General features: G+C 42.9%; 1 protein-coding gene across 1 annotated transcript in view; it reads right to left on the bottom strand.

Annotated features, from left to right (window-relative positions):
• Dnah11 (dynein axonemal heavy chain 11) overlaps positions 1–12,764 on the bottom strand; it is a 298,504-nt gene that overhangs the window by 175,449 nt on the left and 110,291 nt on the right. Inside the window, exons 32-35 of the mRNA XM_032908348.1 lie at positions 12,555–12,715; positions 8,892–9,048; positions 8,334–8,479; positions 5,640–5,756 (exon numbers count right to left, since the gene is read on the bottom strand). Coding sequence (XP_032764239.1) covers positions 5,640–5,756; positions 8,334–8,479; positions 8,892–9,048; positions 12,555–12,715 — 581 coding nt within the window. The remainder of the gene's footprint in view (positions 1–5,639; positions 5,757–8,333; positions 8,480–8,891; positions 9,049–12,554; positions 12,716–12,764) is intronic.

Raw genomic sequence — 12,764 nt, 5'->3', positions numbered from 1 at the left:
TGGGGTTTGGTCTTTGCTTGTTTGGTGGGGCTGGAGATTTAAGTCAGAGCTTCAACCACCCTGAGCCTGTGCTCTACTTCACAGTTACCCCAGGCTCTTAACTTCCTGTTTGTGATCTCACTAGAATGGCAAGCACACTAATATTGGGTAAAACATAGTATTGATCTCCTGAGAATAGTACCTTGCTCCGTGGTTGGCTTCAATAACCACCAGGCAAACAACCTCCAAGGCACAAGTGTCAGTACAAAAACAACGAGGGAGTTGTGAGTTTTGTTTTGATTTATTTAACAGCGTGTGATGTGTTTTAGTTTTTAAAGCTAGTTGTGCCTAACGGACAGCTCAAAGAGTTCATGAATGCCTAACCATCCCCTTCAGAAGTGACCGAGAGATGCCCTAGCAGAGCCCCAGTTTGGTGGTCAGTATCCCTGTGTCTTACACGTATCAGTAACTCTAGTTCTAGGGGATCCAGTGTGTGTTTCTGTGGGCACCAGGCATGGATGTAGTACACTTATATACATGCAGGCAAAATACTCATACAGTACAAATTAGAAATTAAGCAAAACCCTAAGTACGTTAAAACATTTCGAGGGTACACGAGTTATCTCTTGCACAGTGCTACTAGGGCTCACCAAGAGGGGCTTTTCAGATGAAAATTTAGAAAAATGTAGCTTCAACTTCCTCTTAATGTGTGGGAGGGTTTCAGAAAGTTACCGCTCCAAGGCTGGAGCCAGGAATAGCCAGATCTAAAACCTTTCCATTGGAGCCTGGTAAAGATGGACCACAGGCAAATGAATAAACCAGTCACACGCTTTAGACTGTTAGGACTGTGCACCCCAAAACACTTACCTGTTTCTGCGGGTATGGTTATGTGCTTTTTCACATTTTTTTCCACCCTGGACACTCCCCATGTGTCTTTGGGACTAGGAGACTGAAGCCCCAATCTGATCTGACCTCTGAATTATTTTTCATGTCTACTCTTCATCGCACAGCAGAAGAATGTTAATCAGAGGAAAGGGTTGGCATATTATCTGTCATTACATCCGTGCACCCAGTAAATACTGTTTTTTAGTTAGTGTGCAAAACGATGGGTTTAATTGTAACATTTTCATGCACATACGTCTTTGTACGTTACTCATTCAGTCTCCCACTACTCTCTCCACCCCATTCCTCCCAAACACAACCTGCTTTCATGTCATATGCGTATGTACACATATTTAAGTCTAAATTCTGCAGATAAGAAAACATACACAGTTCTGTCTTTCTCCTCCTTTCCCACCATCCTCTGCTGTTTCCTCCCTTCTCCTTCCTGTAGAACTTAAACTGCCTTTTATGTGTTGTTTAAGTTCTTTATGACCTGAGTCCTGGGCCCAGTGCATGCTAAGCACCATACTCAGAATACTGAGCCACATTCAGCAGCCTGTAAGCACTAGCATTTACTGTGCATTTACCTCGTACCACACAGGGGGCTAACACCTCCTGACCCCTCTCACTTAATTCTAGCAACTCCAAGAACTGAGTGTTCTTCATATCTGCCTTAACAGAGGCGCAGGCTGATGGGTGTCCCTGGAAATTTCAATAGGTAGTGTAGGGCAGTGGTAAGTGGGGGAAATTTAGAGACAATTAGAGCCAAATCTCAAAAATGTTCCCAGCACCATTACTAACACCAAAATATAAATGATGCTGCAGGTAGTCTACCAAACGAAATTTATGAAAATGTCGAAAAGGTTTAAAACTTTAAAGGCCAAATAAAAGGAGTCCATGAGGTAAAACGCCGCACAGACAAGTGTGCTCTGCAGCTGTTACGTTCACCGCTAGGGTGGCAGGATTCTCTGGCTTCAGGAAATGAGCTGACTATGGTAGAGAAAGCTGTTATTATGAAGAGGGGAAACATTCAAGATGGGATGTTAGAATATTTGATGAACATTAGGGAACAGAATTAAATACTCATTCTCTATTACCTACTGAAGTTTTCATTTCATGAATTACATTTTAGAAGTGATAGCCTAAAATTAGAATAAGATATAAAAGAATTAGGCTCAAATATAAAAGTGGGTGGATAAACATATTTTAGGCTTTAAAGAATTAAAGGAACTCACACTAAAAACTATAAATATTCTTATAGTGTATATAAAGGAGACATTTAATTCTTTCAGAGGCATGCTAAGTAGTTACAGACACACTGTTAATCCTAAAGACCTCCTGAAAGTCAACTGTTAAGCCGTTAGATTATCCTCAGGGCCCAGGAGGAGGTTGAGCAACACAAATTATTGCCTCCATGTGTGAAGTTCAGGGTGTCCTTACAGATAACATCAGGAACAATGCATGCTAAAACACGTGTTAATCCAGACACCGGGATACATTCCGTAAAAGATGTAGATCATCAAAACTAATCCAAAGAGAAATAAAATCTTAATAACTTCTTAGCTATTAAAGAAATTCATTACTGAGGGAATTCCCATGAAAAAAATATTGGTTCAGACACCTTCACTGATTAATTCTGTCAAATATGTTAGCAATAAACAATGCCAGTTCCATTCAAAGTCTTAGAAGAAGGACACATGGTGGCAGCATTTCTCTGATGCAAAAATCAAACGGGTCACACAGAAAACGCTACAGACCAAAATGCTCTGTAGTAGAGATTCTTTAAAAATATCTAACTAAGCAGAGCATATTTTACTCAGCGAAAAACAATGCTTTCTTCTATCTCAAGAACTTAAGATTGAAGGGCTGCTTATCATCAGAAAGATAATTGATATAGTTCGGTAATTGACAGAATCAGGGAAAACATCTAAAAAACTGCAAAACAACAAAATCTGCTGAAGAAAACAACAGTTGAAAAATTTCCAAGCTTTGGCTGAGTAAACCTCCTTAACCAGAGTATTAAGAAACAAGACAGTCGATAAATTATATTTCATGATAATCAAAACTTTTATCTTTGATGAGCACCATCAAATTTGCAAAAAGGAAAGCCACAAAAATAAGTTTCATACTGTGTGTTAGCTAATAAAGGAACTGTATACACAATGCTGCATTATACACACACACACACACACACACACACACACACACCACAAACCACTCTCTTTTTCTCTCTTTCACTCTCTGGGAATGGCCAATCAACATATGAACTACTAAAGACCATGAGCCTTAACGGAAATGTAAACTAAACTCATAATGACACACTACGGCAGTTCAATTAAATCAGCTAAAACTTACCAACTACTACCATAATGTCAGCACTGCTAACGGTGTTAGATATTTGACAACAGCATGAAACAGTGGAATTCTCACTAATGGTTAAAGTATAAAAGGAGTCCAATAGCCTTTGCAATATTGCACATTTTTTTCTAAGTAAAACATGCATCTTCCACATCATCAATTTTAGATATACATCTAGAAGAAATGAAAACATGTTCACGTGGAGATTTTAACCATGTTTACAGCAGCTTTAGTCACAAAGGACTGGAATCACGGCAAAGTTCATCTGCTGGTGAGTGGATAAAGGATGTGCAATATGTCTGTACAGTAGAATACTCAGTGATTAAAGGAAGCTTGGACCAATCCTAGAACCAAAATGTCCAGATAATGATGCCAGAGAGCAAGAAGGAAACTGTAGGCTCATCACACACCCAAACTCCCCTTCTGCCTTAGGGAATTGTAAATGAATCTGGTCTACAGGTATATAGACCAGGTATGCACACGAACTATTCCCTGATGGTAAGTAATGAGGAAGCCAACTTTAAAACAATTCTTTGGTATTCATAGAATGTATTAAAAATGAAAGCTAGTTCACATACTACTAAAATATATGAACTTATTCTGACACGAGTTACATTCTAGCTATTTTATCCCGCCAACTTGATCAATCATTTGATTATAAAACTAGCAATTCTGAGAACGCTGCTTTGAGAGCTCAAGAATGGCAAAAGGGGGTCAGGGTCCTCTCAGAGAGGGTTGGAAGTTCTAACCCAGAGCCAAAACTCATCAAAAGACTGTGTGTGTGTGTGTGTGTGTGTGTGTGTGTGTGTGTGTGTGTGTGTTGTTTGCACATGGAACATATGTCAATGTGTATTGAGGCCAAAAAACAGCCTCTGATGTCATTCCTGAGTCACTATTCACACGCCTCCCCTGCTTTTCTTTCACTGTCTTGGGACTAGCCAAGTTAGGCTGGGCTGGCTAGCAGTGACCCCCAGGGTCCAACCCCCAACATCACAGCTCACAGTTTAGAAAGTTGGGATTGATAGGCACTCCAGAAAAGATATATGTAAATCCTTCATCACAGAGAGTTGTGGGTGACAGAAGGAATACTTTCCAACTGGCAACACAGAGACTCAGAGAGTTTAGGAGCTGTCTTTTCAATCTGAGCATGTGTGTTGTTCTCACTTAGATGGAAGCGTGACAGCACACCAGATTACACCTGGATGATGTAATGGAAAAGCGAACAGTCATGACAGGTATTAGAGATGCACCTGCAGGTCCTCCAAATACAGGCTGCTGTTGGTGTGTATATTGTCTGAGCGTTTGGAGAAAGGAGGCCAACAATGTATTCTAATCACCTTCAGGTAGTTTTACGTCTAAGACTCTAGTCTGTGGTTGAGGGGAGAGCTCAGTTGCTTAAGGGTTTGCCACACGAGCTTGAGGACTCAAGTTCAGTCAGTCTCCACCTCCTGTGTAAAAGCTAGCTGTAGTAGCACATACTTGCAATCCTAGTGCTTGTGAGGTGGAGATGGGAGGATCCCAGGGGCTTGCTAGCTGCATTGATGGTCTCCAGTGTCAGTGGGAGATCAAAAAATGAGGAGGAGAGCTTTTGAGGAGGACATCTCTGGCCTCCACATGCACACATACATCTATGCACATGCACACATATACCCAGAGACTCTATTCTGAAACAAAATAATTTTAATAAGAATAAATGTTTATAGCTTGCTATTTTAACATCAAAAGAAAAATCAAAAACAAAAACAAGCCTGTCACACCACACAAGAGGATCGAGAAAATGTAGATGAGCCATGAGAGGAATGATTTTGGAGTTATGGAAAATGATATTTCCAAAGGTTTTCAATAACACAGTAAAATACATATATCAAAAGAAGAATACATATTAGAAGAATAAAACTAAATAAAATATGGAAAATGATATTTCCAAAGGTTTTCAATAGTACCGTAAAACACATATATCAAAATATTACAAGAATAAAGCTAAATAAAATCATGTCTCCTATTTTTTAATTCTATAGAATATAAGTTCCAGAATAGACTAGAAATTATAGACTAGAATGACATCCAGTCAGCAAACAACTTCTCTTTATACATTTCTGCATTGACCAAATACTTTGTAATTTGTGAGAATTCCGTTTACAATGAAACGGCAGTGAAAGCTAATATTAAATACGTGGAATTACAGCATAACTTCTACACACTGATTTGAGTGCTAGTTTCAATACACAAGGGGTGAGTCTATCATGGAGAAAATTATCTCTATAAAGATCACAGAGAAAATTATCTCTATAAAGCGATCTCGAAGAGACAAGTTTTCCACAGGAGATTAAATTCTCTGGTAAAGCAAACGCCATGGTCAGAGCGAGCCAACATTAGGTGGCATAAGTGTACCGTATGTGAGCTGCGAGGCCAGCACTTGCCTGAACAGAGCTTTGAGGTTTTCTGGTAATTCGGTTCGACCAGCATATCCTGGGTTCAGAGTGATGAATATTCCAACCGATGGCTTCAGCGGGATGGTCTCCCCGAGAAATACGAATCTACCATAAAGAGAACGTTGATGGAATTAAATGTGTTCACTGAACATGAATGCACATTTACAAATGCAAGTCGCTGCGGAATGCAAATGTGCGTTAGAAAGCTGTTTGTCCTGGGTCATTTTCCTTACGATTCATAAGCGCACACATTTCGAATGTTTTGAAGCATATTTATTAAAAATACCCCCTTCCCATCTAGAATCACAATGTGGGGAGATTTTTTTTTCTCCCCATAGCCCGAAATGGAAAATTGGAGAGCTGACTAGTTAACATTTAACGAAAGGTGATATTTTTGCCTTCGGTTTCTTGAATGGAGCACTGCACAGAGAGTATCCATGCTCAAAGGAGCAGGAGGAGGGGGCTCCCTGTCCAGTTTGTCCATTTGCTTACTCCCCTGCCCTCCCCTTATTCAGTAAATCCCGACTAACCATCTCTGCAAAGGTAGGACAGCGTAATGGTTAGGACGGCAGGGTAGGACAGCGTAATGGTTAGGACGGCAGGCCAGTGGGCTCTGCTGGGCTCAGAGTGCAGAGCCCTCAATGCTTCACGTTAGGCGTGACAACTCTCCCCTTCGTCCCAATTTCCTCATCTGATAAAAAAGGGAGAGCAATCCTACCTACCTGTGAGGATCTGAAAGAGTATAAATGGTCAACACCACAATGCCCGGGGCCCAGTCTTCACCATGCCAAAGTTAGGGAGAAACAGTGATTTTCAGACGGAAAATTCAGAGTGCCCAGTTAGGACTTATATCACCAAGGCAATGGAATGGCAAACTGCAGAGCCGTAAGGGTGATAAGCTTTCAGACAGGGCCGAGCAGACGAAGAAACTAAGGTGATCTCAGAAAGATCTCTTGAAGGAAGGGGAAGGAGGAGGAAGTAGTGTCTCAGAGGAGGGAGAGCGGAGACACAGATGCCAGGGACTTTTGGGGGATTTAGATACTAGGTGGCTAACAGCAGGTGCTTGTTTTAATGGTTCCAGTTAAAATAAGAGAAATCAGGGTTTTCCAAAAGGCAGACAAGTTCAGTTCAGATGCCAGGTGAGCATGGCCAGGGTCTTAGCATCTCTCTCCCAGCATTCATAGCAATGATGGGAGGAGCCTCCAAGCAAAGGGAGGAGCCTCTAACAGGTAGACTCAGCTTAGATCTATTGCTTAGGTCCTGCAGGGTAAAGAGAATTTAATCAACTCAGGAGACCATGAAGGAACCTTGCAGCCTGTTTATGTACAAGCCTAAGGAAGAAGAGAGGTCTCAGAAATGCAGGCAGAGGCACCATCCGAGTGTGCCTGGGAATTTTCAAATCACTTCTGACTCTATTACATAAATCTGCATGACAAAGGACAGCCTCAGATGACTTTTGGGTTTCCTCAGATAATGGGATTCTGAGTAAGAGCCAAATATGGCTGGGGATCAGACAGGAAAGACTTCAACTTCACTGACACACTACTAGAAGTGGGGTGGGTAAGACAGCAGGCATATGGATGTCGGAAGCCAGTGTCAGGACCCTGAGAGCTTTTGTAAAAGGTGGAAACATACTTCTCTGACAAACTGGAAACTTCTAGAACAAGCGCACAGCTCTGAGAAAGGGAATGGGGTGGGAATCCTTTATCAGAGCAGACTGGAAGTGTTCCCATGCACAAGAGGGGTGGCTGAGCAAAATACCCTAAACATGAGAGATGAACAGGCTGGCTAAGCCCAGCTGTAATTTGTGGAGAGAGGCTACCAAGAAAGCGGCATCCATGTGGTGTATCATGCTTATTCTGAAGTTTTAGTCATAGAACTCCAAATGCTTTGCCTTTAGAATAAAGTACCACAGGGCAAAGAGTTTACATTCCAGATACATCAGGGATGGCCTTGCCCCGAGTCACTGGGAGAACATGAAGCTATCACTCATTGGGAGGGTGCCCCGACAAAGCAGTGGATACAGAAAATCTGGAACTTTGACTTGGGTGCATTAAACAACAGAGGCTTAAGAGACCCCAAGTGGATTCTTGAGTTGCCATATGCAGCCATTTGCAGAGTCTAAAAGACGAAGGCAGAGGAAGCGTAAGTGCCCAGGAGTGACAGCATGGAGGTCAACAGAGCTTGGGAGTTGGATAAAGTAAAAAAGGGAGGTGGAGGTAGGGCCTTCAAGCACGAGTCCCACGAGATCCAGCCTGTCCAAATCCTTTCCATCAATCAACACTGGGGCTCTGGAAGGAAGGCCCTGTCCTTTCCAGGTGAGAGGAAACCTGGAAAGGGATAGTGTGAGGGAGGGAGTGTCCTACGCCTTGGGTGAAGCAAACTGGAGAGTTGACAGAAGGAGGAAGACGAATACTGAAGCTTCTTCACGCATAACACAAAGCTACTGATAAAAATATGCGGTGGTTATTCAGCAATCCTTCTCAAAATTATCTTATCCATTTAATGTGACAGTGATAAGTTATAAAATACTGGAAAGATAAGGTTATCTTCTGGTTGTTTGGTACGAGGGGGACAGGTGGGTAGGGAGGGAGGGAGGGAAAGAGGGAGGAAGGAAGGAAGGAAGGAAGGAAGGAAGGAAGGAAGGAAGGAAGCAAGCCAGCCAGCCAGCCTCAGGCCCACCTCCTTCTCCCGCTCCTGATGGCATCATGAATCATCTTCACCTGCACTGCCACCACGGACAGAACTTCCACAGCAATGCGGTTGAACTCATCAAAGCAGCCCCACGCTCCCGTCTGCACCAGTCCTTTATAGATGTTGCCTATGGACTACAAGGAGGTATCACGGTCAGAGTGGAACAGAGGGTTTGGAACGCTTAAAGGCGGGGCAGCCCTGATCTAAAAACCAAAGTGCTCCAGAGTCCAGAGCGTTGGGTGCCAACATGACATCACAAGTGGAAACATCTCCATGTCGTGAAATTTTGTTCCACACACAAAACAACTAAGCCTATTGAGTAAAGTCACCTTAAACCTGCAGTAGATGCACACGTAGTACAGACAAATTGCATGTTCAGACTTGGGCTGCAGACATACACCACCGTGAAGATGGAAATAGAACAAAATCTGACAATTTCAGAAATGAGAAATACTTCATGGCCCCAAGCATTTCAGACAAGGTGTATGGCTCCCTTCAAGTAGGACTCATGTGTCTAGAACACATTTTATGCATTTAATAACTTACCCTGTAGTCCATTTGCTCTGAGCAGTTGAATACGTAAACCATCATGCCCAAGGCACGGCCAAGGTCCTTGGTGGTTTCCGTTTTCCCCGTTCCAGCTGGGCCAGCTGGAGCGCCGCTCATGGTCAGATGAAGTGATTGAGTTAAAGTGATGTAACACCTTCACACAACAAAACACAAACACTGTGGGCGAGCCTGTCCTTTCGTGACACATTGGGGATAAATGATTTTCTTTTAAAAACTGGCTAAAAAGGTGAGGCCTACAACACCGTAGAAGCGAAAACCACCTGTGAGCTTAGGTCTTCCTCATGGCTAATGTGAGTCAGCCTTCTACATTGGCCAGTTAAAACAAATAGAAAACACTGTGCTTTTTGATTTACCCAATTTCTCATCTCCTAAGAGCTGTGCTTTTGAATACAAATATCTTTATTTGTGATATAATTGAATATCTGATACTTCTAGGTGAAGATATTATTAATATGGCAGACAAACCTCAAACTGTAAAGGCAGACTAGGGAAGGGGAAGAGGTCTGTGATGGTTTGCATATGCTTGCCCCAGGGAGCAGCACTATTAGCAGGTGTGACCTTGTGGGAGGAAGTGTAGCACTGCAAGGGTGGGCTTACACCCTCCTCCTAGCTGCCTAAGGATGCTCAGTCTGTTCCTGACTTCCTTTGGGTGAAGATGTAGAGCTCAGCTCCTTCTGCATCATGCCTGCCTGGATGCTGCCATGCTCCTGCCTTGATGATAATGGACCAAACCTCTGAACCTGTGAGCCAACCCCAACTAAATGTTGTCCTTTATAAGACTTACATTGGTCATGGTGTCTGCTCACGGCAATAAGACCCTAACTAAGACGGGGTCTTACATGACGATAAATTACACATGACTACATTGTCCTGTGACAAGTACACAATGTGCATGTGCAATTGCAAGTGAGCAGAAATAAATGCCTACTTCCATACAGAAGGTGAATGCAAGCACACAGCGCTATGCTAACACTGCAGTCTTAGGGATTTACTTGGAATGCGTTGCACACGCATTTAGATCATGACTCTCTTTTGGGGTGGGGAGAGGCCAGAGGTTCTGAGACTGAAAGTCTCATCCGAGGGATAGAACTCAATATCTGCAAAAGGAACAAACACTAGCAGGCACCAAGGTCCTCCAACCGCCGATGGTCTTTACTTGGGGTCTCTACATTCTTTCTGTGTTAGTTCAGACAGTAACGGTCATGCCTAGAGTTGGGAGATCAGGGACTCAGATCTAAGATCTATTCTGTGGATCATTAGATATCAACCTGAAGCCTTCTGACCTTGGCATCCTGAGGCCTCTTATCCTCAAAGTGAGGCTTACTGCGGGGCTACGGGAAGAAAGTCCAGGGGGAAAAGCTCTGAAAAGTTAAAAAGTGCCATGCCAGTAGAAACTGTCAGAAAATGGGCCACAGCCCTTCCATCAGATGCAGGTTGATGAGCGTTTCACAGCAAAATGGAGGCGATAGACTCTTATACCAGGAACTGAGCCCTGTTTGTAGAATATGTCCTCTCTGCCTGTCCACAATAGGAACTGAGTGCCTGACCAATGTAGTTTATGCATAAATGGCATTTCCAGGACACCTGCTTGGGGGCATTTCCTTTGGACCCCTTTTCCACTGACTGTAGCAACCCTGGAAGCCATACTCAATTGGTCAGCCACCTACTAGCCCATGATGTGGGCATGGTCACCTCTAGACTTACTACTACAGTGAGACATCAGCTTTCGTGTTCATTAAGACACTGGATATTACTGTTTTTCTCATGACACCTTAGCCAATAACATCTTCACTAATATAGCTAATGCAGTACCAGTCTGTCGGGGGCAAGCTGGCCAGCCTGTCTCTGAATGTGCTGACATAAGGGAAATCAGCATCGGCCTCACCTAATTTCCAAAGAGATGTCCACACATCAAGTGTCAAATGAGACAGAATGGATTCACTTACAGGGCACCACCACACTTCACGAAAATTTACAGGGAAGCCAGCGGATGAAAGGGAAATAAAACATACCATCAAATACCCTTTCCAACATTTTCTGTGCCACAACGAAGCACATCGAGAGTTTTCAATTCGAAATTTACTAAGCAACCAATTTAACTTTTCCCTTCTTTTCTCCTGTACCTTCCCCTCTCTTCCCCTCTTCTGTCTTCATAGTGGCATACACACAGTATCTGTAGCTACTTTTGGGTAATTATGTCAGGCTATGACATTCAATTCCTTTTCATGAATACCATACATAAATGAACAACGGAAAGTGATCAACGTTTTAGGTAAAGTTAAGGAGAACTGATTTAGTCAGTTCCAGAAGCTGTATAATATATAAATGATGAACTTGTGTTATTTAATGTGTACTCAAATGATCCCTAAGCTAGAGAGAAAAAAATTCTCACCAGCCTCACCAGGGTACCACAAACACACAGATATCATTCAATCTGTCTATACTTTGGTCATAGGACATAACTGGAAACACAAAGGTAGGATTTTCCCCCCCTAAATACCAGAAGATTAAGTGTGCTTTCTCAAACCACATAATTAAAGGGAGTTGAAATCCTAATTAAAGAACTCATATCCGGGGACATCTTTACCTCTGCGACATTCTATGTATCTATTTGTGGATCATGAAATAGCAATGAACTTTCGGTAGCAGTCAGTTGGGCTGGCCCTGTGATTTTTCTTAGACCGCTCTGGCTGTCTTCCTACCCTTTAACCAAGCCAAGCTCCTGCCTGCCTTGGATCATCAGTACTTAACTTTGCTGTACACTTCTACCCTAGAATCTGGGTGCAGCTGACTGTGCACTTGGGTCTCACCTCAAAGGTTCTCTTAGTCTACACAGATTTTAATACAAAGTCTGAAATGCTCTGAAAACCTGCTTCTTATGTGCTTGAGAGTGGCATTTTTCAGATGATGGGTGCTCAACTTGGAGAGTCTATGCAAATATTTCATAATGAAAGTATCTTGAACTGGAAATGTTTCTGGACCCAAGCATTTCAGACATGGAAACTCAATCTGAAGTAGATGATTCCCTCCGGACCCTTTCTGACAAATAGCTCTGTTACACTTCTATTACAGCAAGCAGTGCACCCTAAAATAAACACCTGCCATTTTCTCATGCCCACTACTTGAACACTGCACTCAACCAGAGCTTGATCACTGTGACAGCAAAGACACTGTGGACAGTTCTTAGCACAGCTCTTCATAAATACTTGTCAACTCCTTTAATGAGTCTTAGCTTCTCTCTCATTACTGTATGCAGGAAAATGGAAGCCATCATCACAGGCTGTCCTCACTATGCCTGTCCTTCCAAAAGGAGGATAGAGGGGACAATGATGGTAGAGGTAGTGGACAAAGGCCTTAGTCGCAGGCAAGATTCCTTAAGCCACATTAATCCATGCACCCCTTTCTCCATTTGTTATGATTTATGACTTCTGTAATTCTGCCTCTCTGAGTTTCCTTCATCTTGTCTCTGATGTTAACGCTTGCTATCTTGCACAGTTAATTTCCATGCTGCTTTTATTATTGCTTCCTGATTGGTCCATCCGTTCCCCTCAGCCTCTCTTCTCATTCTCATGCCTCTCCGTCCACCCAAAAGGACACTGAGGCTTGGTTCTCCCCTCTGTGGGAAGCTATGTTTGTTACCTGTCAGTGAGAGGAGTGATCACCAGCCGGGGGCTGTTTCCCAAGTATTCGTAGAAGTACTGGAAGTGGGCGTCACAAATATTAACAATGCAGTGCTTCCTCGATTCCTCCCACTCGTGCCGGAGTTGAGACAGCCAGGTAAAAGCATGAGGGCTGACAACCTACAATCACGGCACAGTCTTAACTCACCAGTCCCCGATAGTGCCAAGG

Source organism: Rattus rattus, chromosome 7, assembly GCF_011064425.1.
Source record: "Rattus rattus isolate New Zealand chromosome 7, Rrattus_CSIRO_v1, whole genome shotgun sequence".
NCBI classification, from domain to species: domain Eukaryota; kingdom Metazoa; phylum Chordata; class Mammalia; order Rodentia; family Muridae; genus Rattus; species Rattus rattus.
Note: the sequence above shows the minus strand (reverse complement) of the source record. Positions and strands in the feature narration are given on the sequence as shown.